The sequence below is a fragment of the Sphaerodactylus townsendi genome, linkage group LG04 (assembly GCF_021028975.2).
Source record: "Sphaerodactylus townsendi isolate TG3544 linkage group LG04, MPM_Stown_v2.3, whole genome shotgun sequence".
Lineage (NCBI taxonomy): Eukaryota > Metazoa > Chordata > Lepidosauria > Squamata > Sphaerodactylidae > Sphaerodactylus > Sphaerodactylus townsendi.
In genome coordinates, this window is record NC_059428.1 from 72,083,352 (window position 1) to 72,110,451 (window position 27,100).

Below are 27,100 nucleotides of genomic sequence, written 5' to 3' on the forward strand. Positions count from 1 at the left end.
GCTAACCATCGAATCCAACACCTGGCGCGCCGCATCACCGGGCGCAGCCAAACGGGAACCGTAATTCGGGCCCATTCATCGGCTCGGCCAATTGGAACTGGCAGGTAATACACACATGGAGGACATTCCCCTGTGTTCGGAAACATCCTGCTCCCCAGGGGCTGGTTCTGGACCTGCGGGGAGAAGATCTTTTCCGTCAACAGGCGGTTACATTCCCACCACCTCTCTCTGCCGGTCTCTTTTGTTGCCTCAGTCGCCTTCACTATCGCCCTACCCCTAGGCTCCACCTCAGGAGCCTCCGGATCGCCACGGGCCGGCCCGGGCTTCTGCCTTTCGATCCCTCCTGTCGGAGCTTAATGCTGGGTCGCCCTCTCCAAAGCCGAGTTTGTCTCCCTGCGACTTCCTTAGTGGGAGTCCCCGGACTCGCCTCTCCTACAACGCTTAAGCACTATCTGGCCGGCTGGCTCATGCCTCTTGGCGGCGTCTATCAACTTCTACCTCCACCAGCTTCTGGATGCCCTGGCCTCCGAAAGCAGCAGGAACTTCGGCCGCTTTAATCTTTAGATAATCGTGTCAGCTATTGATTACTTGCTGTTGTTGTATCACCAAGGTTGTGAAACGTATGTACATAATATGTGTTGCTTTAACCTCTCTGACAATTCCCAATTGATTCATAATGAAAGTACCTGTAGCTGCAAGAAGTTGTATCTAATCTGAAATATGATGTTTTGCCCCATTGGTGGTCAGCCGGGGCTCTGGAGCTGGCTGCCGGGAGGACTGGTTGAGTGCTATTGTGCAGCTCTTGCATTGGTTTAATTGTATGCCTCAAGTTATCGGATCTTGTTTCGCTTCCAGTGTGTGTGGTTCTTTCCATATTGCCTTGTAACGGTGTGTAAGAAGCCCCTCGAATTTCCCTTTACCCCGCGAACTGCAAGTTCTAATGTTACACAAGTTTAGCTCGGTCAGCTTGGACTCAGACGGCGCAGGAGACAAGCCGCCCCTTTAAATCACCCCCCCCCCCTAGCATTTCGGTCCCCTTCTAAAATGTAAAAAAGGAGGAGATGTAGTGCCGCACTGCTGACCCAGCAGTAGCGTGGTAGAGCTAACGCTGGCACCACCAACGGACTCTACGGCCTTCTGCTGGGTCGCATCTCCGCACTCCCTCCCACTCCTCAACCCCTCGTGATGAGTCACGGGTCAAGGAACTATCTGGCCTGGAAGGTCAACCGGGCGTCCCAGACAAAGGGACAATGATCTTTGCCCCTCAGGTGAGGATTAGGCCCAGGACGCTTACGCTTCTTCTCCAAGATCGTAGCAGCCAGGGTGAGATCATGCATCACATGATGATCTCCCCGCCTCCCGCCTCCCGGACTCCTCCTCATCCCGCCCCTCTACACTTCCCCATTAGAATCATAATAAAAGGTGCCAGGAACCAGCATCACTGTGAGATTCCGCTTAGGGAACATCGGGACTTCTCCTGCTGGGCTCAAGGCCAAGCTGGCTTTTCGTATGCATCTCCACCAGATGTTATCTCCGCGTCTCGTCTCGTTCTTGCGCTGACCACGTGGGTCGACTACAAACTGCTATGTAGGTGCCCTCACTAATTGATTATGCAACTTCATTGTTATTTACATATGCTAAAATGGATGGATTCTACTCAATGCATGTACATCACACTTGCTAATTGCATCCTTTCTCCCACCCTGGACATTCCACGGGTATGTATACTCCACTTGCTTTACTACCATCAGATCCTCTGAAGATGCCAGACACAGATGCAGATGAAATGTCAGGAGAAAATGCTACTGGAACATGGCCATACAGCCTGGAAACCCCACAACACCCCAATGCTTGAACTATTAAATTACTGTTCTACCAAACAGTAAAAACAAAAAGAAAATCTTTGCAGCAGTTCATATCATAATCAGCCCCAATCATAGTTTTAGGAGAATTAAATTCCTTTGTTCTTCCAGTCTTTGGGCTCATTGTGATTGCCTTTATGAAACTTTTAATTTGTTTGAAGGATTATTAATGTTACATATAAGGGTAATTCTGCTTAATTTTTTTTACTGCTTTTGATTCTTGAAAACTTGCTGATATTACTGTTTGTAGCTATTTTTGTTATGATCTATGGTTGTGCAATTAGGTTATATTACTACTAGTTTAGACCCTCAAAATATAGCATTTTGCACAACTTCTTGCACAAACTTCTATAAAATAGTACTAATGGCCTATTTCCTTTCATTCACACTTCCTTAGAACCAGGCTTACGAAATCAGCTGTGCTTGCGTCAGTAAAAGAAAAACAAAACAAAAGGCTCCCCAGCTAATGCTCCCAAATTAATGGTCACTACCTTGGAATATACTGGGAGATGTACCTCCAATCTTAGGGCACTTTAGCACATGCAGAATAATGACTTTTCAATTCACTTTCACAATTGTTTGCAAGTGGATTTTGCTATTTCGCTCAATAAAATCCAGCTGCAAAGTGCATTGGAAGTGGATTGAAAGTGCATTATTTTGCATGTGCGAAGCTGCCCTTAGCCCCAAATATAGTATGTTTTTGATGTACTGAGTATTGTTCACAAGGTCACATAATTCCTCTGTAAAGAGGCTGACTTTTTGAGGGCAGACTGAAGTAGAGTGCATTACAGTAGTCTAATCATGAAGTAGCCATAATGTGGATCCATGTGGCCAGATTGGCTGAGACAGTGTATCCACTGAGCAATGTTAAGCTGGTTTTTTGCAGCTATCTTAGCTTGCTTTTCCAGCAGTAATAGTGGATTCAGTATAACCCCTAGGAGGAATATTCATAGTTGGAATCCACTGCCTGCAGTCTGAAGTGATGTAGTCCATTTTACAATCTCAAGCCTCCACCTCATTGTCTAGCAAGTGTCAATTAAGTCTAAATGTGGTTATCACATTTAAAATACCATATAATGATCTGTTTGCCCCATTTTGAAAAAAAAATGACTGTAATGTTACCATACCAACCCATGGTGAGTGGGTGGGAAAGTTCTGTTTTAAGAACAGTGTCTCTACCCATCTCCCCAACCCTTGGGGTGCCTAGAAGTGCATTGCATTCTCTGCATTGGTTAGTGTACCTACAAGGGCACAGTAAAATCCTGTCTGGACTTGCCCTTGCCCACATCTGCCTTGCAATATACTTTCCTTACACCCTTTCAAAAGGGATTAAGAGAGAACAATGCTTCTGTCCTGGAAGCTTCTACTTCCTTTCTCCAGCCCTGGAATATCCACTCTGCAAAGACAAAGACCTTGTTGATATGTTTGCCCCGAATGTTCCTGTCAGTATTGTATTAAACCCAAAACATTTTCCTCTGACTAATCTCTCCTCAATGACCATCTCATGTACATTGTTATAGAAACTGTAATTTCATCAGTTTCCTTCCGTCTTCAGGCATTCCCAACCTTGGCCTATCAATCTAATGCTTCAACCATCAGATTAATGTCTTAAACCATTAAGGCTGATGTCTGTCTCTTGTCTTTCCCTGGGAAGACAGGATTCCCCTTTGCCTAGGAGATGGGGTCACTCTGCATAACCTTGAGTGTCCTTTTTCCCTATAAGAAGCCCCCTGTCCCAGTAGTCACAGAGAATAATTTTAACAATAGTTACATTGGCTACTAAATAGAGCTTCCATATTCAGAGGCAATATACTTCTAAATGCCAACTGCTGGGGACAACAGAAGGAGAAAGTTATTGTGTTTGTAGAGTGCTGGTTTTCTGGAGACATTTGATTGGCTATTGTGAAAAAACAATGATGGACTGGAGGGACACTTTATCATATTTCTTCTCCTTTGATTTACACTCAAAATTCTATCAGTTATTCATGTAAATCTGCTCTCACTTTTGGCATGTTAGCAATAAATCAAAATGTCTTAAAGTTATACAGTGTTTTTAATCTCCTTTCAGATGTGATGCTATTGGGACTTATAAAGTGTTTCTTGGTTTAAGAATACTAAAAAGTTGTAGAACCATTTTGTCCACATTTTCTGGAGAACATATTTAATTTCTCCACCAAATAACTTAAGCAACAAATCACCATAGCTACCAAAGACATTTCCACTCTATAATACAGTGCTGCATATTTGTTATAAAGCTTTATTTAAATTGATTTCCTTCTAATGATTTACTATGTATTGAGTGGGGGTGGGGGATCCATCTATTGTTTCCAGTTTCCAGCACAGATATACTACTCTGGAAGGCATGAAGGAAGACTGTATTTTTAGCAAACAAAAAAAGTACATCCTTGAAGAGCCGGGAAGCATACAACCATAAAACCATTTAAACTGCACACAAGTATACTAGTTACTGATTTCTAGACAAATCCTTCCAATTTTTTGGTTAGGAGAAATAACCATGATTAAAACTGACTTGTACAAAACTTGTGGATTTGAGTTATATCATAACCTGCATTTTAATATTATATAAATAGCACGAAGGGCAAATTTTTCATTCTTTACACGCCTCAAGTATAACTATTGTTCATATCTGAAGCAATTCCTGTTGGGCCTAATGTTCCTTGGACAGGATATCCTTCATTTGTCTCCATCAACATGATGATGAGCAAAGCTTTTGTTGTACTCTGTGCTTGGTTATGGGTGGGTCAGCAGCTGCTCCTAGAAGAGGAAAGGTAACTATAGCAACAAAAGTTATCTGCATCGTCCTGTATTTCCTTGCAGCCATCCCAATCAATGCTCCTTCCCTCAAAACCTTTGAAGCTGCTAACTAACTGGCAAGCAAAAAGAAAAAGCGCTACCAATTCCATGGCAAATTTGCCATAATTTCCTAAATGTATATATGAAGCCAGATTACAGCCGGCAGGTGCTAGAGATGACATCCTACCTATATTGCATTAACTCCAGCTTTGTGGTTTGGCTGCTGCCTTTTCTGTGTTTGAGTCTGAACTTCAGAGGTATCTTACAAGGAAAAGCTTCCCCAACTTCTTTGCCTCGTGTCAAACCCAGCTACAGTTTTGGTCGGGCTTTTCTGGGACTTGATAAATGCAATGCCTGCATTGGAACATCAATTTGCAAGAAATTCTTTAAAGAAGAAATAAGGTCAGAATGTTCATGGCATGTTGTAGATGGGTAGAAGATGAGTTAGTGTGTCTATTAACATTTCCTTCTTACTTTGGAAGAAAAGAACTCAAAATAATTTCTCATACGGTCATCATTACTGCATGTCTGTTAATAACAAATATCACTTTACAACAACTATAAGCAATCCTCATATTTTGACCATGGCCATTTAATAAGATAGATAACCAAGCTTTACTAAAATAATTTTACAGCAATACTGTTCATGGAGCCTTTGCTAATTTTTTTTTAAATAGTAGGAACTTAGCATGTGTGACTATTACATAACTAGCAGCTTAAAAAATATATGACTACAACCACCATAGAAAATGTATATAAATATCCTGTACTTAATATCCTGAATTCTATGCATGTTGATTAATGTCTGGAAAGGTGAGTTTGCTATCAGAATTCAAGGAAGAGGGTTTCAGGGAAATTTAAGCCCAGTTGAGTCTGATTAATTTCACATACTCTGAGTTCATGCCATCTCAATGAAATCTTTGAAAATTGTTAATTATAAAATAATATAAACTCTTGAAGATTCACACAGACTTTATTTTTTTAAAAAGATAATGTAAAATCCACAGTAAAACGTCACGGATTCTCTTTACAACAACCAGAAATCAGTAGCTGAAAATAAGCTAAGTACAACCAATTGCACCACCAGATCAAAATGTTTCCCTGAACAGATTTTAATGAACTGGCTAGATGTTCTTTCTTAGGCATTACAGGAGTTTTGTTTCTGGTAGCTACTTACTAAGCCTCTTGGTTTGGAGGTATACACCACAGGAATTTACTGGTGATCCCAAGGCATATGATAAATATGCCAGAGGAGGCATTCATTCATGTACTCCAAACCAAGATTTTATGCTTAAAACTAGAACGTAACACTGCTTTAGTTATAGTAGGCTACACTAAAGATTTTTCACATAATCACAACTGACTAAAATACAAATAAAGCTCAGACACATTTATCATTTGAGATATTTGTTTGGAACATCATGACAATTGTCAAATACATGAGTTCTTCAAGACATAATAATTTGATATGTTTCAAGTTCCCAAACACAATATGTTAGGATAAAAGTTTTTATGGTAAATGAGGGCATGTAGAGCTATTTACCAGAGAAGTGGTAATTATTTTCCAATATGATTTATAGTCGTACAGATGCTTTTAGACAATTAGGAGCATGGTGGAAAAAATCTCTGTAAGTAAATTATAGCTGAAATAAAGTAATAACTATACTAAAAATTTTAGACCAAGCAGAATCAAATTAAGTGTTTAGGACTTGACTTGTACATAAAAGATACTGCACTAGAGCCATCGGACTTATCTTTGGTGACATTGTTGTAAGACTCATTTGTGCATACACTTTTTTTTTCAAATGAGCAAAATGACTGCCATTGTGACAGGCGAGGGATGTGAAGAGGGAGGTACATCTCTGTGCTCTATAGGTTGAGACACACAGGAGGAAGTAAAGAGATCATTAGGGGACTAGGGGCTAGATTAATCTTTTATTACAAACTGGGTTTGTTTCTACAGACGTGTAATGTGGATTTAAGAGGTCTACAGCGAATGGACTGAAAATAGGCTCACTGCTAGAGTAAAGTGTTTCCAGATTCCAATCATGGAAGTCAAAAGGGGTTTGAGCTAAACCTATATTACTATATTTTTAAATCAACAAACACTGTGGTGATAGTTGTACTAGGAATTGTTCAGAAGCCCTGTTCATGTAGGGCCATAGTAGTCAAATGTGTTCCAAGGAAGCCTAGGTTTTCTTATGAGTTTGTCAAGTGTTCCTCAATGAGAACAATTGTGGGCAAATTTTCATGAAAGACAACTCACTCTATTTCTGTCTGTCTTTCCATGTGATATGCATCTACAAGGAAGGGTGTTTTTGCTGCTATGATTACTGTGACTACCTTCCTGGCAGGTCTTTATAGTGAATGATGAAATTGTGCTGAAATCTTTTGAGCAGCTTTTATCTACAGCTCTGGGACAGTGTTTCATTTAAAAAGTACTGTGTGACTTGTAGGGATAGGGAGGTAATGAATAAGACCACTCAAGATAGACTAACTACCACCACTGAAAACAATGTAGGGTCCATGCTCTTCAGCATGTTCTACACATTTCCATTCAAATAGTGGTGTTGATTGTGGTAGTCTACAATCTCATGCTACTTCTGTTTTTTGTCTTTGTTTTGATTAACCTTATCAGCTAATGCAATTCATTGGTATGTATTATGTACTTCACAGTCCCTGGATGAAAGAACATGATATAAGGATAAACTATTGTACTGCCACTACCCAGGCAAGTTTGTTTGGCCCTTTCTGCACACGCACGGAATCGAGCCTCCACTTGCATAATTTTAAAAAGCCTCCAACGGCTCGGGGACCATTCGCACGCTAGTGTGCGAACGGCCCCCACTTCCCCCCAGCTGGAGAGCCGCCTCCCGGTCAGCCCCCTCCACTCACCGTCATGTCCAGTGTCACTCTTCCCACACTGCTGGGAAGACACCTCTTTCCTTGTTGCTTCCACTCACTGTCATGTCCAGTGTCACTCTGGCAGGCTGCAGGGACCCGCCCATGCTGCCCGACCTCCAGGGGTCCCTGCAGCCCTCCAGAGTGACACTGGACATGATGGTGAATGGAAGCGACAAGGAAAGAGGTGTCTTCCCAGCAGTGTGGTTTGCACTGTGCCGATGGGAAGACACCTCTTTGCAAAAACCTCGCTCGTTGACGAGGTTAAAAGTGGTGGCTTCACGCCGCTCCTGGGTGGCCAGGTCGATGCTGCTGCATCAGACGGCATTTTTGCCATCCCTGGGCCGCTGTATAGCGCCTGTGTGGAAAGGGCCTTTGTTCCATTTATACCCTGCCCTACACTGAAGTCCCAGAGTGGCTTACATAATGGGGTTAAAAGCCCCATTAAAACATTACAATCCTAAAAACTTAAAACATAAAGACCACCATAAAAACATCCTTTAAAACAGTCAATGAAAACATTCATTAAAAATTTCTACCCTTTCCAGCTTCGGCAGCAGAAGGGATCACCAGGAGGGCCTCCTACTTGACCTCAGTGCTTGGGGGCAGCTCATATGGGCATAGGTATTCATTTAGGTAGGTGGGACCCAAGTCATTTAGGGCTTTAAATATGATTGTCAATACCAATAGCGAATAGAGAGCCAGTGCAGTTCTTTCAAGGCCAGTGTTATATGCAACCGGCCAGGTTGACCCATCAGCAGCCTAGTTGCTACATTTTGCACTAACTCCAGCTTTTGGATCATCTACAAGGGAAGCCTATGTAAAACACATTGCATTGTAGTAATCAAGACAGGAGGTTACCAGGGCATGCAGTACTGTAGCCAGATCCCTTCTGTCCAGATAAGGGTGAACCAGGGACAGGGCCAAGGGAAATGATAGAAGTCTTATGGAAAGGGAAGAAGCAAAGCCTACATCCAAGAAGCTCAGAATGGGTACCTGGTTCTTCTCCATTTTATCTTCTCAACATGTGCATGAGACAAGGTAAGAGCTACCCCAAAACAGTCCAGTAAGCTTCATGGTTTAGAATGCAATCCTAAGCAGGCATAATCAGAATGCTACTCAGGACTGTTCAACAAGGAAAATATTCTTAAGATTGCACTGTTAGTGAGGATTTGTATCTAATAGTTCAGTCTCAAGGAGAATTATACTCTAAGCCCACTGACTTCCTGGGTGTAACTTTGCTTAGGATTTCCCTGTAGGTGTGTCTGGGCTCATTTTATCACTACACCACAGTGACTGCCAGAGTTATTCATTTATTTAACCATCTAATAAATTGTCATTCGCAAACATAATTTGGCAGTTCAAATGAATTTAAGTGTTTGTGCATAAACAGATTTCAGACTCCTTGAAAGAAGAAATTCAATTTCAAATTAAGTCATCACAAAGACAGCCATGATCAAACCACACATTCTGCAGGGATTCCGCTGGGGTTGCTTTCTAATGGAAGATTATTGCCCAGGCTCATCAATCATTTTTGAAATTTAGATTGGGTGCCTAAACTATTAGACTCTTTTCAAAATAATATTCTATTCTCATTAACTTTGGAAGTCATCTGCATTTTGAAATTAAATTAATTTGAAGTGGGGGAATTTCAGTTATAGAGGACTTAAATTAGTTTTATTGCTGTTATTATTGCTATTGTTATGATTGTTATTTTATCATATTAATAATTATTAGTTTTATTATTTTTCATTATCTTTCATGTAATTTTTTGTGTCCTAACCGCGCCCTAAACAGAACATCCTGCCAAGACTGTATTCAGTTTTGAATTATTACCATTAGAGGTTAAATTAGGACATTTTTTTCCTGTTCACAGGGAAGGTTATTGCAATTATAAAATTTTCTTGAATGCTTGCCACTATCCTAAAAATGAACTGTATAGTCAATATTATTTCAGTGTTTGCAAGACTAGCTATTTTTTTATGTAAGTCTGTAAAGGACTTGGATAACACTGGCTATACACTAGCTTCTTTCAATCTAATGACAGACATTCAACAGTATGTCCTAATTGTTATATTCCTCTCTGTGAAGTCAGGAAAAAATCTTGGGGTGGGGGTGGAAGAGTATATGTATGTATGCAAATTCCAGGGTTTTTTTTTCCAGCAACCTGATGGAATAAGAAAATCTTTACCATCAAATTGAAGGATTAATTCATTTCTTCAACAAAAAAAACACAAGATAATAAAGCAACTTCACATTAAATATTAGAAGTCAATAGAAACCTCATAAATAGATAAAAAGAGCACATCTTATAATATCAGAAGGTATGTAACTGTGAATGCCATCTGTTTATTAAGCACTATCAATGGCCATATATCAAACAAGAATGTTATTGTTTCAAATTTCCCAGATAATTTTTAATCAGAAGAGAAATGATGTGGGTAAAATGGGACACCTTTTACAATTGCATAATGGAACATATTTTCTAGGAACCATTTATTTCCTATTCGGATTAGATATAGTTCTGGTTATTGACTGTTTGCCTGGATCAGATGATATTCACCAATACATACTTCTGGAACTTATGTCACATATTTATTTTGTTGGTTTTGAAAGCTTCTGTGTGACATTGCATGCAATAGAAAAAATAAGCAGTAGTAGATCCTCCAGTGACATCAAGTAGTTTGTCAAAGATTATATGCCCTAGAAAAAGGAGATTATATCTTCCAGGACATAACGTGTCAGTCATGCTTTTTCAGTCTCAACCATGTCACAGGGATGTTGTGAGAATTAAATGTGGGAAGGGAGACTATACCTACGGGACCGCATCACCCCTTATGTCCCACATAGGCCACTACGCTCGGCGGTGGCAGAATTACTGGTGACCCCTAGCCCCGTGACGATGCGGCTGGCCTCGAACCGGGCCAGGGCCTTTACAGCTCTGGCTCCTGCCTGGTGGAATGCCCTACCTCCATCAGTCTGGGCCCTGCGGGATCTTGGCAAGTTCCGCAGGGCCTGTAAGACAGAATTATTCCACCGGGCCTTTGGAGAGGCTGGCCGCGGCTCTACTGCCCCCCACTGAAATTCTGCCAATTTCCATCCTTGTCATCTTGGTCGAGCCTGCTGTGATTCCATCTGGGCCCGCCTGTTCCCTCCCTTTCTTCTTCTTCTTTTATTTTTTTTCCTTGCTTTTAGCCTTAGGAATGGGCGCCTGTTTGAACTGTTTTAAACTGTTTGAATTGTTTGGATTGTTTAAATTGTATGTAACTGCTGCTGGAGTTTTAATGTTTAAGTTATGCTGTTTGAGTTGCTGTTGACAACAGCCATGTTGTTGAGCCGCCTCGAGCCCTCCGGGGAAGAGGCGGCCTAGAAATCTAAAATATAAATAAATAAATAAATAAATATGCTGCCCTAAGTAGAAAGGGTGGTATAAAAATGTAGGTAGATCAGTTTTGGAATCCAAACTAAAGCTGTAAGAACTTGGCATAAACCACAGTATATGTGCTACGGTTTCGTTGGAATAAAGTGAACTAACAGTATTGTAACTTTTCTTGATTTAATGATAGATTTGACAGCTGGCTTTCTTCTCATTTAAAACTGCCTCCGAACTACCTCCCTTGCTACTCTGGGAACTACACCGATGATGCTAAAAGTTGGCGACCAGTTGAAATCTCTAGATTAATGACAAAATACCAGCATGACCAATCTGACAAGAGAATATGTACTTCCCTTACCTTTGCTAAAAGCTGCAGCATTGAGCGAGCTTTATGGAAGACTGAGAGGTTCCAGAAATGGCTGAAAGCAAAACGTCTCACCCCAGTCCTAGTTCAGGTTCGTATACAGGTTTGCAAAATGCACAATTGACATACAGACCATCATGTTTGGAAGCACTTTTTAGTTACATCAAAAAAATAATGTTTGCTTCTGGTTATAGGCTTCTGTTCCCTTTTACAAGACATACGTTAAAAGTCACAAAGAATCAATGATTGTAACTTAATGAGTATCTGCTAATAACCGATTCATAAAAAAGAGAACAGAATGGCCTAAACGTTTGCCGGTGAAACTAAGGGGGTAGACAGATTGGTCCAAAGTATGTATTTATTCCAATCACTCTTTATTAAATTAGTTTATTTAGTTTATTTAAGAAATTTATATCCTACACTAAAAAAAATACAGAACCAGCAACATAGGATAATATGTATCAGAGCAAGGGAAAGTACCATTTAAAGCTGCTACACACCACCAATAGAAATCAAAACTCAATGAAAATAAAAGCAAAAGCTTTACCCAAAGATTTAACAGAAGAACATTTCTGCTGGTCACCTCTGTTATCATGCATGGCTAAATACTCCACAATCACCACCAAGGAAACCCTCAATACCATCCTGAAACCACCCTAGTCAGCAAAAATGTTAGGCAGTGAGGTGGGCAGTATACCAAGTCAATGAAATTATCCTCTACTTATAGGCTTATAGTTTCACATAAGAAAGGAAAAAGGAGGGTTGGAACACAGAAGGGAGGCTTTCAAGGAAGACTCTAAGGAGAGGTAAAATCATGCACCGGTATCAAATTATTTATGCCATTACACAGGTTACAAACAACACTCTTCATCTGGTGTCCTATTGAGGACAGGAGCATGATATGAAACGGAGGGAGCTTCACATGGCCCCTTTGTCATAAGGAAATCATTATCTGGTAGGGTATAGACTCCCAGAAAGACTGACAGTCTGCAGGGACTCTTTTCTATTATTCCTGAGTGTCAGAAGTATGGTGGGTTAACCATAGCTTTATCAGTTCTGGCACTGAGACTCTAGGATTCTCTCTCCACAAAGTCTTGCCTGGCTTTGAGTGGCAGGAAGATGCAGATGCAGGCTTGTGGAAAGCTGAGAACTTGGAGCAGAAATATGTCCTGCTCCACATTCACCAAGGAAGCTCCAGTTGGTTAAAAAGTCTAAGTAAAAAGTAGAAACTTGACTTTTGAGACCCACATACTCATCATACTCATCACTGTAAAGGTCTGTATTGATGCTAAGCACATTATTATTCCCCTTAGTCCATGTGTATAAAATATTTTAATTACTGATTTGTTATTCCTAGTAGTTCAATTCTTCGATTTTGCAGAATCTCCTTATTTGTTTCTATATGATTTTTTAAAATTTAACTGAATTAACAGTGCAATCTTAAACAGAGTTATAGCTTTCCAAGCTCGGTGACTTTAGTGAACTTTGAAACACATAACTCTGCACAGGGTTGCATCATAATTGCAGCACAGTGGACTTCTGAAACAGGAGTCATCCATTTGAGTAACTGAAGAGTAAGCTCACTATAACTGTACCTCATAGATCAGTTTGATCAATGTGTGCAGGGAAGTACCACCTACCACAGTGTTCTCCTGCTTTCATCTTTCCTTTCAGTCTCATAGAACTGCCACATATCTGCCACAGCATTCTGGTCACTGCACTTGAACAAGCAGCATAGAAGGCAGCTTCCTGTCCAGAAGCAAAGAACAGCCAACCTGTAATGATGACTGGGGATTTGGGGAAGGGCCATGGCTTGGTGGTGCATCATCTGCTTAGCATGCAGAAGGTTCACCATTTAATCCCTGGCATCTCCATTAAAAAGGATCTGACAGCAAGGGTAGTCACTATTGATTCATAGGGTGATGTCACATCATGATGTTTACTGGATTGACTATGATTACAATGTGGTTTGCCATTACTTTTTTCCAGTCATCTATGCTTAACCCCCAGAAAGCTGGGTGCTCATTTTATGGACCTCAGAAGGTTGGAAGCGTGAGACAGCCTTGAGTCACTTACCTGAAACTGACTTCCTTCAAGATCAAACTCAAGTCATCAGTAGAGTTTAGACTTCATTATTGCAGTTTTCTTTTTGCACTGTGGGGCTCAGATAGTAGGTGATGTGAAAGTCCTTTACTTGAGATACTGGAGAGCTGCAGTAGGTCAGAGGAGACAATGGTCCCTTCTGCACAAACCTTTAAAAATGTTTTGAGGCAGAAAATATAACGTTTTCTTCATGGAGTTCTGCATCGTCCCGTCCTCCCGTCCCCCCGTTTCTGAAAATGTTTTATTTCCAGCCTCAAAACATTTTAAAACATTTTATTTTCAGCCTCCAAACATTTTCAGAGAATCCCCTTTAAAAACAATTCTGTTTTTCACACCTCTTTGTCATCTTCAAACTTTCTCCAGGGAGCCATTTTGTGACTTCACTCTCCATTTCCCCTCACATGTGTATTTCATCATTTCTGAGAGGTTTTGTTATTTTGGGAGGCTAACCTTCGAGGAATCGATTATACAAAGTATGAAGAATTACAGCATGAAGCTGTTGAAGCATGGAAGCACCAATTCCTCAACTAACTTTTAAAAAAGGAGGTAATGGTGGCCATGAATCGTTGCAAGGGATGTGTGTGAACATACATCACGCTTATGTGGGGGGAGGTGGGTGAAAATGTTTTCCAAACGTTTTAGGAGATTTGTGAGGAAAGGGCCCATATTGATATAGATAAACCAACAGTCTAATTCAGTATAAGGCAGCTTCATTAACGTGTATGTGTAAGGCAAGCAAAGTTATGCTGACAGGGCATCATATTGTCTCCCTCTTACTGCTCCTTGTCACTTTTGACAGGACCCTCCCAAAATGCACAGAGCAAACTGCTTTAGTGCTTGACATCTCCAACCCAGATTACTGGAGCCCCAAGTATACAGGCTAGTTTATAAAGGGTCAGGTATCAACAGAATATGATTATGAGGGAATTATTCTTCATATCAACAACTATTGATTTTGAGGTGTTGTGTGGTTTCTGGACTGTATGGCTGTGTTCTAGTATGTGTTCTCCTGTATGGGCTGTATGGCTGTGTTCTAGTGTTTCTCCTGGCATTGTCTGAAGTGTCTGGCATCTTCAGAGGATATGATGGTAGGAAAGCAAGTGGAGTATATATACCTGTGGAATGTCCAGGGTGGGAGAAAGAACCATTTGCCTGTTAACAAGTGTAAAGGGTGCAATTAGCAAGTTTGATAAACTATTAATTTTGCACAGACATGTTTTCAAATCCAGGACCATTCCTTCTGTTGTAGTAATTGCTTTAAATCCGTTCTCCTACTCTTTCATATTACAATAGGACCCCAGTTTAGCAATACTGAATTTTAGAGATACTGTTCCTACTTGCTCCACCACTTGTTCAGAAGTCATGCTCAGATAGCAGCCATTATATTTCCTTAATTTTATACCTGTTTGATATCTGACCTTGCACAATTTCCAACCCGCATTTCCACAGGTCCTCATCCTTACTCCACAAGATGGCAGCATTAAGCATTTTACCGCAGCTTTGTTGCTAAACAAAATTGCTGTTGTGCAAGAATAGCATGGGAAACCCCCATCGGGCATAGAAGCTTTTCAATTGCAAGCGTATAGGCTTTTAACAGTGGGCCATCCTTACTTTTAAACCAAGAGCAACATGAAGCTTTGCATATGGAAAATGTACAGTTATTTAAGTAGGAGATCAGGAAAGCAATGACTTCTTTCTCTTTTGGGAAAGGTTCACAAATACTCCTGGACCTAATGAGAAACATTTGCCTCTGTTTGGGTGCCTCCCCTTTCCACTCCCTCTTCCCCTTGTTCAGTTTGGATGAAACCCAATGTCTGCTGGCTGGCCTGTCCCACACAAATCTCTCACACTGTGCCTTCGTTCTTTCCATGCTGGTATTGGGATTAATCCCATTTCTCTTTCAGGCTAAAGTTTCATTCCTGTACAAAAGATGCCAGCTATGCCCCTATATGGAGGTGCAACATGTGCTGGAAAATCACATGTCTGGTGTCAACTCAAGGAGGAACAGTCACAACTCACTGGGGAAAACACACTGAATAAAATATAGGGATTTTTTTTTTGCATATTCTATAATGAGATTCAGGTTTTTTTTATTGCATGTGCTAGTTTTTGGCATATACCAATTTTTAAAATTATATTTCCAGTGGAAGGTTATGGTACCAGCACTACATTTTGATAGTTTCTGGTAATGATTTTACCAGACCTTCATTAAACTTAGTGTTAAAGAGTTAATGTTATGGCCATATTAAAATGTTATAATAGGATGGACCATTTTCTCTTGGGAAAGGAAATGTAAATTTTGAAGTTCAGGATTCCAAATGGAATTAATCCATTATTCATTCCCATTCTACCCCAAAGGTCCAGTGCAAGACTTGTTAGGAATTATCTACATATTTAATACAGTTCCTTGTGTACAGCATTTTATCACCTTTCATCAACCCTCACAGCAACTCTGTTATTCTAATTCCCTTCTTCTACTAGAAAACAGTAAGCAAGAAATCTTGTGAACCAGTAAATTTGTATTTGGGCTGTCCCCTAGGGACAAATGGGGAGGGCAGAGGGGGCCTCGAATGCAAAGCAGCACTCAGATTTAGACACTTGTTAACTTTATGCCATTTGATAACTTTTGCAGCTTTTACAATCCAATCCAGAGAGGGCTATTGGGCGGGGACAGTGCGACTCCAGTGCTGCCCCGCCCTCTCTGCAGGGCTTTCCCGTCGTATGCAAAGCCTGAAAAATGAAACAAAGTTGGAAGAGCCCAAAAAATCTCCCAAAGGCGATAGTGGAGATATGCCATGGAAAGTTTGGTGCATCTTCGAACTCACTTTGCTGGCACATAGGGATCAGCCAGGTCAGTGGAAGCCAACCATGACCAGCTCCACCCTCTACCACATCCCCAAAATGCCCCTGGACATGCTGGTGCAGCATTTTGCACTAGTGAGCCTAGGCAGGACAGGCAGCTTCTGGGTTGGGCCATGCAGCACCAGCCCAACAAGATAAATAATCCCCCCCGGTGCATGGCCCCTTGCGCTGGTGAGGAGAGCACCCACGCTGGCACAGGGGTGCACCAACTCGAGAAGGGGATTCATATCCCCTCAGACTGGGCTGCCCAAAATGTGTGTTGTTTTTCATTTTTATCATTGTTTGTGGCCCTGAAGCTGGAAGTAGCCTAGGTACCTGTGGGCTTCTGATAAGGCCTCCCTGTTCCCTTTCAAACTGCAGATAGATGCTCATGTGATTGAATTCAGCTCCTCCATCCAAAACAATATCTGCTTATTATAGAGCAGTTCTAACCTAATCTTCCTCCTGACATGCCACTTTACATGTGCTATGATTGTTTTGGGGGTATGGAGGAGCACTGAAAACTTGACTGTGACTTACCCAATATAGGCTTGGGGCACCAAGTCGTTTTTTTGGCCAGCCAGTCCACCCCACTGAAGAACTTGGTTCATAGCCCTTGACTTCGCTACTGAAGCTAACTGTAGCTGGCTAAATCCTCCTCCTCCTCCTCCTCCTCCTCCTCCTCCTCCTCCTCCTCTCTCTGGCTCATTCCACACATGCAGAATAATGCACTTTCAAACTGCTTTCAGTGCTCTTTGAAGCTGTGCGGAATAGCAAAATCCACTTGCCATCAGTTGTGAAAGTGGTTTGAAACACATTATTTTGCGTGTGTGGAAGGGGCTTCTCTCTCTCTCTGTGACCACCATGAAAGCAGGATGTGCTCTCCACAATTTCTAGCCATCATAGTTTAGATAGCTAGCTAGAATTCTTTCTCTAGTTTCCTATCTCAGTACAGAGAGTTATTCTACAAGAAAGAACTTCTATTTATTTTTTAAAGCAACAAGCCTCATGTGAACTTTATTCCTAATGTGGCTTTGCCTTCCAAAGGGCAAAATAAGTGAACCAGCTTTGCCAACATTGGAGACACAGTAACAGTGTAATCCTAAAGAGAATTACTCCAGTCTAAGTCCATTGAAGTGAATGCGCTTAGACTGGAGTAATTTTCTTTAGGATTGCATTGAGGGCTGCTTTATTTACCAGTTTTAATGAAGAGTAGTTTGCAGGCATTTTATCAGGAGGTGTGGGAAACTGGAGTTTAAATACTTTAATTATATATTGTAAGTCCCTAAGAACTAAGGGGAAAGCATGATATAAATGTTCTAATAAAAATAATTGAGTTTTGCTGCCTGTCCTTGTGTACAAAAATGAAAATGCTTACCAAGGCACATTGTTATGTCTTAATGTAATGTAATGCACTTGAGGCAAATGACTGGGCCATTCATGGTGTATCTATATACACCCAGCATATTATGTCATATCATGCAGCCTACTAAAGTTTGAGGCCCCTCCAGAAATTCAGCACTTCTTTTATAAGCTCAAATATATGGTGTAATTCTAATATTTAAATACAGTTAAGAAAAATGTGCTTCTTTTTTCTAAACAGATAAACCATCCATTTCCAAACTAAGGAATCTTCAGCAATTCAAAGACTGTGTCCTAGGTTCATGTTGTAAATTCCTTCAGTTCTTACCAGAAGCAAAAAAAATAAATGCTTATAACCTTGCTGATCTGGTAATCCTCTTTCATTGATAGACTAACAGCCCAATCCAGAGTGGAGGAACTGATAGTAGTTGTGGAGGTGGCAGGGCCCTTTGCCGGTGGAAATGCCCTCCCCAGAGCACTTACTCCAGTGGAGGGGCAAATCTGCTGGCAGGCAGTTGCTGTGACTTCCCAAGACACCCCAACACAGCACTAAGCACCGCATCAACACCCCAGCACCACTGCTGGCCTTCACGACCCTGCTGGAATAACACAGGCATTCTGGAGGTGTTCCCAAGGGTGGAGCTAACATTAGTCAGCTTCCACCCCGGCACTGCGTGCAGGACTGCGGCAGCCTAGGCCATAAATGTAGGTGGCATAAGCCCATTGAGCCCAATGGAGGGCTTTTCAGTGGTGGGGAGACCTTTTGGGATTTTTTTTGTCTCCCTGTGCTGCCAAAAAATACTCTGGAGGTGGCAGGGCAGCATCATGGCAGCGCCAACCCTGGCTGCCCCCGGGGCTTTGGTTTGGGCTGTTAAGCAACTGTGGAGAGAGTATTTCTAAGAATGCCATTGTTAAAGTACTAATTCCCACTGCTGAAAAGACTGTGGTGCTCTCAAGACAGCTGCATCTTTCAAGCACTTTGGATATACAGGACACTAGGCTCAAGTAGTTTTCTTTTATAGTGCAAGGAATTATGACAAAACTTACACACTGAATCAAAATGACAGACCATGAAATAATATTTTTCACTTTACATTGCCTGCGCTGTCTGACTGAACTATCAACTGAGTTGCCTGCCACAATGATTATTTCATCTGTCACAATGAAAATATTTATTGTAAACTACAAATACTTCAGTACTGAAAACCTTGACTGCTCCAGAAACCACCTGGAATTAACTGTGTGCTTGCATGCAACTTCCGATAGAATATAGTTAGCGAGCATAGGAATAGCATCTTTCTTACTGTTGTCTGATTTTCAATTGCAGGAGTCATTGCTTCAGTATTAACTATTTTGAGATTAAAACATGTGGTAAACAGACAGATCTATAACACAAATGTAAACTGGTTTTAAAGTAAAGGTTTTCATACCCTTGAAAGCATATAGCCCAAAATCTTTTTGGTCTCTAAGGAGCTACTGGGCTTAAATCCAACTGGTCTACTGTAGACCAATATGGCTTCCCTCTCAAACTGCCGAATAACCTGATCGACTTCAATAGCTATAGGACTATAAGCTAGTGTTCATAACTAGAACCTTCCCAGTATTGCTTGCTTCTCCACTCCACTCCAAACCTACACTCTGGTAGTCACTAGAATCAATTTGGCTAAGAAATGGAGAAACCCATTGACAGAAACCTATTTCAACAAAACACGGATCATGTTAGAGAGGAATAAACAAATTTATTTCAAATGCCCAGAAAAGAAGCTTATTTTTCTATTCTAGAATCTTTTCTTACATGATAGATCATTGCACCTATTGCCAGCTTGAGTCTTGAGTCCTTTTTGGTTATAAAACCAAATCTTTGGAATTCCTTCCCCAGAGAAAGTCACCTGTCTTTCTTCTGCCAGGTGGTGAAGACATTTTATTGCATCTGGTAATGGTTACTGGCCCTCCTCCCTGACACTGACACTGATGCTGCTTTTGTGTTTTTATTGAGTTATTTTATCATTTAAATGCAGTTTTTATTTATTCAGATGTTTTAATGTTTGTATTGGAGACCCTAATCTGGCAGAAGGGTGACATAAAATGGTTCAAATAAATAAATAAAATATATGTAAATTGGCATATATAGCACAGGCCTGTTCTATCCGATCTTCACACTACTTGCATAGCGGGAAAAAATATCTTCCTTGCTCCTCTTCTTTGCAGGGTCTTCCTACCCCCTTGCTTCGCTGCCCCTCACAGAGGCTGCTGGATCGGATTGTGCGACGATATGCTGAAGTGCCAGATGCTGGTAGCATCTTCATGGACCATTTCTCAGATCGGGATAGATTACGCCTTTTATACACACTGTCAGTTAACACACATCCCATTGTCTTACAGGTACAGTTCTTTGCCTTTCTGTCATAAATGTTGCTCTTCCCTTTGTAAATCGCCTTGTCCAGTGTGAGCAATAGCAAGGTACTTTCAGAAGAAGTATCAGTCAGCATCATAGCCCAACACGGCACATCTTGTATCTCCAGAATCCTTAAGGGACTTAAGCTAAAATCTAGCCTAAATTTGTAAGTTTAGTGCTGGACATTGTAGAGTTTTCAAATAGTGCTGGATATTCATCGTCCTTGAAACTGATCAGTTCTTTATTTTATAAAACTAGAATCAGAGCACATTTTCTGGGGACTCACTGTGTTCATAAAAGAAATGGCACTGGAAGTACTATGTTGTTTAGCAATACTGAGTTACATTTCTCTGTTTCATGATTATTACAAGATTATTTCAGTCCACACAGAAGCTTCCTTGTGTCACCTCCCTATAGAGGCTGAATGTGGTCTGTAGTGTCAGAATTTTTGAATTAGACACCAGGAGCGTCATACAGCATAAGATAAATCACAGAATTTACAGCATCTGTTTAGACACCCAACAGCCAAATTGCATGGCAGGTTTGCTATGCTCACTTTTAATCAGCTAGGAAGACGACAGGAAGTGCGCAGCGAGTAAAAGAGAAATTCCAAAATATCATGAATCAAACTTGGGCCTGCTGATTAAAGCATACAAACAAAACGGTTGAATTTTACATTTGCATTTTCAAACAATCTGAGATTATGCCAAGTACTTAGGTAAGGGCTAGGTCATATCCCTTGCAAAATTCAAACAGTTTTTTTTAAACATACACAATTCTTTCCTTTTGATCATCCTTGTGTGTTTGGGTTTTTTAAAATCTGGATGTATTGGAGAATCTTAGCAGGTGAAATAAATGGTCCATATATCACAGTACTTTAAACTCCAGAAAGACTTTGAACGAAGATCTCTGGGAAATGCGGTGAAGACCCTCCTAACACAAGTCCCCTTAACTGGAGTTGCCAGGGATATGTGTACTACTATCAATTTTATACAGAAACAGTTTTGGAGTTATGAAATAATCAGACATAAGATATACTCATCCTTCTTTTTCATAGTGTCTTGAAAGATGGAGAGAGATACCTTTAATCTAACTCTAATAAAAACAGTAAAGCAGATGACAAAGATTCCTGAGATCCTCTGTTCTTGATGTCGCTCTGTGGTTGCTGTCAAACCAAAATTCTAAGCAAGCAGAATTTAAAACTTACTTGTATGGTACGTTCACTCTTTGTAGCTGTAGATCTCTCCCACTGACAACAACAGGACAAATTCTTCTGGTGACTAATGTCCATTGTTGCCCAATGGGTATTGTGAAGTATTTAGTGCTGTAAACGTATTGTTGATATGAGTGATAAACCCGATTCATTCAAAACACACGCTAAACATTATATTTAACAGCTAGCAATAGATGCCTTAGATTTTCACCTGCATTATTTGTGCTACCTTCAAGAGGCTGGGTATTCAAAGATCTTTTTTGAACAAATTCAGCACACAGCCACTTCATCCTGGGTTTGTTCTAAACAGTTTGGAAAAGCTGGCTACACATTAGGTGCACTTAAGCAAGATGTGTCTAGTCTCGCCCATTCTGATGGCCTTGCAGCAAATGACCCCTTTGCGATTCACGTTAGAGCCCATTCCCAAGCCTCTTAAACTGGGAACGAAGGTTGCTTATACAACTTTACCTTGATTTAGTTCATTCTGAAAATAAATATTTCAGTTTTGTTTTAGAATGGAAAGGGGTTTAAGAGAAAATGAAGATTTTGCTCCTCGCATTAATTCACCTCTCAAATATAAAGAAAAACCCACTTTGCAGAAAGAAAGCCAATTCTATTCTACTTACCGGTAATCAAATCCTTCAATACTCTATTATATAAAAACAGTGAAAAGTAAAGATAATCAAGAATAAAATGCAGAATGCATGTAATGCACAACTAAAAATTGTAAAGCACTGGGATAGCTTCATGCAGAAGTGTGAAAAAAATTACAAAAGTTGTCTTAGAGTATATTCACTTCCTCGGGTCAAATTTCCATGCATTTTGAAGGAGTGAAATGTCATCAAACAAGATCAGTTTTTGATGTCACAAGTCTATGGCTTGTATCTACACCCACATTTCAATGGGAAGAAATCCTTGATTGCATAAGGTACATTTTCTTGCCTCTACCTTCCCACAGTAGTCTAATGTCCCCCAGAAACTCTTTTCAGGGACCTCTCTCTACAAGGAACCAGATTGGGCAGTGGAATTAGGCTGCTGTAGGAAGAAGGAAAATCATACTCTGCAAATGAAAGGATTTGCATCCACAGAAATGCTAGTGTGAAAGGGAGCCAATTTGTTTTATGGCAGCCAGAACCAGTTTCAAATCTCATCAATATGCCTAATTCTCAACATTACACCATTCTGTAGATACTTTAATCCACATATTGGGGAAATTTACAGACAAGGCCAGTCTTTCCACAAACCAAAAAAAGCCCTAGCTTTGGGGTGGGGGGGATCTGAAATCACATACACACACAAATCTATTAGAGGTTTAAATTCTGCCCCCAATGATAGGTGTGCCTGCAACTTTAAGAAATGAATGCCCTCAGTGGTATTTGTATGTTATCAAAAGAAAATATAACATATCTCTTTTTATATAAAATACCAGCATAAGTCAGAAATACATTACCAACAAATTATCTCTGTATACACAGAACATCAAAACAAATCAGAAATCCATGAGCAGGCGTGTTTTGACCAAGTTTTTTCAGTGGTCATCAAATATAAAACATATACCAGGATACCAAAAAAAAATGTACTGGTTGATATTTTCATGATTTGAAAGGATCTTAAAGATGTGCTAATACAGTTTGGGGAACACATTAATTCAGTCAATGATTCTATTAAATTTGAGATTAAATGTGATCATTATGAAATTTGTCTAAGGCTTTCACACCCGGATTCAACTGGTTCTGGTGGTTCTTGGACACAGTATGTAACAGACTTCTCTCTGTGATGCCAGCCACAGATGCAGGCAAAACGTTAGGAACAAGATCCACACAGCCCAGAAAACCCACCAGAACCAATTATGAAAGTTGTTTTTGGATGTCCAGTGGCAGCTCTGAAAAAACAATTGAACATGCGAACAATTTTACCGACCTGGTGAATTATCAAGTCTTTTAGTGCTACTGTCAAGCAGGATATAAACCAAACTGGCAGATCATTGAGCTTAGACATTTCTGTCACCAATCCCAAATATGAAGCAAACCTAAATCCCATTAAAGTTGTTGAGAAATGTGTAAAAAGAGGCTAAAATTCTGAGAATTCATAGGGCTTCACATTGAAAATCTCATTGTGTTCCTTACTGTAAAACAGAACCAGACTTGTCCTTATGAAACTCTGCCAAATCATACTTTCCCAGAAATGACTTCATGCCACTGGCCACCACTAAATGTCCATGTAATCCTACCCTGGAACTCCCTTCCACTCAGGAAAGTAAGGAATGTAAAACAACATAGCAAGTAATTCTGTGAGATCACGGGATTTTTTTTTTATACAGATGCATTCTGTATTCAATTATTGTATAAGTATTGCCACATTGATATGGACATCCTTTTTGTTTCCTTTCTTTTGCAGATCTTCCCTGAAGCAGAAGGGTGGCCATTTCCAAAATACTTGGGGTCTTGTGGCCGGTTAATAGTCAGCATCAGCACCAGACCTTTGAAGGAATTTTATAACATATCTCCTGATGTGGCTGCAGACCTCGCTCTCCAGCTTCTTGCTGTCATTGATTCAATGATGAATAATGATCTGAACTACTACTTCTATTTCACCCATGTTGATGCTGACACATTTGGAGTTTTCAACAATGGGCATCTGTTTGTCCGGGATGCTAGCAGATTAGGAATCATTGACATGCAAGAAGGTACTGAGCTTCATCTTTCAGTCAGCAAATATCACAAGAGAATGTAACGACTGGTAGAAAAAAAGATGTGGGGAGCCAGCATGGTGTAGTGGTTAAGAGCAGTGGATTCTAATCTGGAGTTTGATTCCCCACTCCTCCACATGAGCAGTGACTCTTATAGGATGAACTGGATTTGCTTTCCCACTCCCACACATGAAGCTTGGATTTGTTTCTCTACACATGAAGCCTGCTGAACTAGCCACAGTTCTCACAGAATTCTCTCAACCCCACCTATTTCACAAGGTGTCTGTTGTAGGGAGATGAAGGGAAGGAGTTTCTCTGACAGGAGAGAAAGGTGGGGTATAAAGCCAAACAACTGCTACTCTTCTTCTTCTGTTTTTAGCTTCTAACATTTACAGCCAGTTGGTTAATTAAATACACAAAAACATATATGGTGACAGTTTTTGTTGTAATATTTTACATCATTTTTACAGCATCATTTTACTACTTGAGAAATTAATGCAATGGTCCAACAGTTGCTGCAGTCTTTAGCATCTTTTTTTTTTTAGAACTGGAATGAACATTGTTTCCAGTTGTAAGCCATTGTTTCCTTTTCCATATTTGGTTGCATTTTCTTGTCAAGATTTTGATGGACTCCATTTCTGTGGCTTGGAATAGCTCTACTGATATACCATCTACCCCTGGTGATTTGTTTCTCCCAGTTGCTCCCAGTGCAGTTTTTACTTCACTTTCTAAAACTGTATTTTCTCCTTCAAGTTTCTTCTTGGAAGGAATCTGTCATTCTTTCATCTCTTTTGTATAGTTCTTTAGTGTATTGTCCCCATCTTTTCTTTATTTTGTCCTGTTCAGTTAATGTGTTTCCATGTTTATCTTTTAGCATGCCTAACAGTATTTTATATTTTCCTTTGATTTCTTGGATCTTGTGGAATAGATCTTTTGTTCTTCTTTTTTACTGTTCCCTTCTATTTCTTTATTCCAGTTATTATGGTAGTTTTTGAAACTATAGGCAAGTTGTTGAAATTGAGGGACTGGAGCACCTTCCCTATGAGGAGAGACTGCAGCGTTTGGGACTCTTTAGTTTGAAGAGGAGACGTCTGAGGGGGGATATGATTGAAGTCTATAAAATTATGCATGGGGTAGAAAATGTTGACAGAGAGAAATTTTTCTCTCTTTCTCACAATACTAGAACCAGGGGGCATTCATTGAAAATGCTGGGGGGGAGAATTAGGACTAATAAAAGGAAACACTTCTTCACGCAACGTGTGATTGGTGTTTGGAATATTCTGCCACAGGAGGTGGTGATGGCCACTAACCTGGATAGCTTTAAAAGGGGCTTGGACAGATTTATGGAGGAGAAGTCGATTTATGGCTACCAATCTTGATCCTCTTTGATCTGAGACTGCAAATGCCTTAACAGACCAGGTGATCGGGAGCAACAGCCGCAGAAGGCCATTGCTTTCACATCCTGCATGTGAGCTCCCAAAGGCACCTGGTGGGCCACTGTGAGTAGCAGAGAGCTGGACTAGATGGACTCTGGTCTGATCCAGCTGGCTTGTTCTTATGTTCTTATGAAATCCTGCATTTAGACTTTTGATTCTATTTTTGCCATCTTTTACTTTTGCTTCTCGAAATTCTTAAAATAGCTGAAGAAAAATATTAGTTTTTAAACTCTTCAGGATTGTTGTTGGTATTAACAATTCATTGTCTATACCACAAGCTTCTCCTGATCTTGTTTTAGCAGACAAAATAGACCTCCATCTTCTGCTTCCAATTATCTATTTCTATATGGACTATCCAGTGAGTTTCACATATAAAATTGGCTTTTCAGTTGCCTGAAACATGTGTTCACAATGAACAAATTGTTGTCTTCACAGAATCTATGAGTTGCTCTCCTCTTCATTGAGTGTGCCTAGGCCAAATTTTCCAACAATACCAGATTCTATTTTATTTTGAATTTCAGTCACTTATGCTTATTAGCACACCTTGTTTAGGCTATGATCAATTTCTTCCTGGATGCTTGCATAAAAGCTTTCAATTTTTTCTTCATCAGGCTCAGCTGCCACCTTTAATTACCAGAAGCGTCCTAACCCCTTGGCAAACAGAGGAGAGGCTTGTAATATTTAGTAGTATTTGCTGTATACAATGCTGTATTTGCACATTCGCTCCCAAATATATAACTTTATGGCTCCCAAGGGAAGGTCCCCTGCCCCAAATTATTTGGAATGACTGGAATGGGATCCAAAATAATTCACAAAAGGTACAGTGCCTCACTGTGAGATGGTGTTTACTATCTGCACATTGTCAATACTTTAAAATTGTATATAAAAGACAGTTTTATGTAAAATGTTGCATAAAAGACAGTTAAAATTCAACACTACCATCTTTATGGGACTGTATAATTTCAGAACACAGGGGGAACCCATGTTTGGTCAATAATCTATCTCACATTGAAAGATAGCACGTCCAGAAAAGGGCTGTGAAAGAATAACTCTTTACCACATGCTAGTTTTCCACACAGAAGGAAATGATGTAGGAAATGATCAGAGAAGCATGCCCAAGATGTGTTGTTTCTTCTTTCTGCTCATGTATTACCTCAGTGAGGGAGGACTGGAAGGGGCTGAAAAGTTTGTTGTGTGACTTGCTTCATGATATACAGTTAAAATACTGCAGATGGGCAGGAAGGGAACATGTGCTCACACATGTTTGTAACTAACATTTTCATTTCTTTTTTGCTAGGAAGCCCACTGATAGAAAACCATCAGGAACATAATGACATATTCAGTTGCTTGGCTGTGGACTGTCAGTCTGTGTTTCCCTCCTGTCATTCCATTAAGCACACTCAAAGCCTCACCATGGTGTGTAAGGATGTTCTGCCTGAACTCTTGAAGGAAAAATTCCTGCCTCGTGTTCAAGAAGAGGTTGACAGTACTATGGCCACTTGTGCTGACAGTTTCTTAGCCCAACAAGAAGTCATCTCTGCAGCTCAGAAGCTAGCAAAGATTTTGAAGCCTCTCCGGCCTTGTCGTTCGCAATTTGCCTACCGATATCCTGATTGCAAATACAATGCCAAATTGTAAAAGTATGTTTGCTAGGAATAATGGGGCTGTCTACCATGTGCCTCCTCTGTCTTTGAAATAAAAAAATTGACATTTAACTCAGTTTAACACAGTCTTTCAACAAGAA

At 40.4% G+C, this 27,100-nt stretch overlaps 1 protein-coding gene across 1 annotated transcript; it reads left to right on the plus strand.

Annotated features, from left to right (window-relative positions):
- The first annotated feature begins 4,731 nt into the window (after positions 1-4,731).
- On the plus strand, positions 4,732-27,071 carry DIPK2B (divergent protein kinase domain 2B). The gene is made up of 5 exons (XM_048494501.1): positions 4,732-5,078; positions 11,144-11,408; positions 19,832-20,005; positions 23,629-23,917; positions 26,654-27,071. The coding sequence occupies exons 1-5, from the start codon at positions 4,819-4,821 to the stop codon at positions 26,992-26,994; spliced, it is 1,329 nt and encodes a 442-aa protein (XP_048350458.1). The 5' UTR covers positions 4,732-4,818; the 3' UTR covers positions 26,995-27,071.
- The last annotated feature ends 29 nt before the right edge of the window (positions 27,072-27,100 follow it).

What these genes read in the sequence shown, in the direction of transcription:
- DIPK2B (XM_048494501.1), top strand. Translation starts at nt 4,819, where the DNA reads ATGAAGCCAGATTACAGCCGGCAGGTGCTAGAGATGACATCCTACCTA. An exon ending in CACATCCCATTGTCTTACAG is followed by an intron (nt 20,006 to 23,628) that starts GTACAGTTCTTT and finishes TTTCTTTTGCAG; the next exon opens with ATCTTCCCTGAAGCAGAAGG. An exon ending in AATCATTGACATGCAAGAAG is followed by an intron (nt 23,918 to 26,653) that starts GTACTGAGCTTC and finishes CTTTTTTGCTAG; the next exon opens with GAAGCCCACTGATAGAAAAC.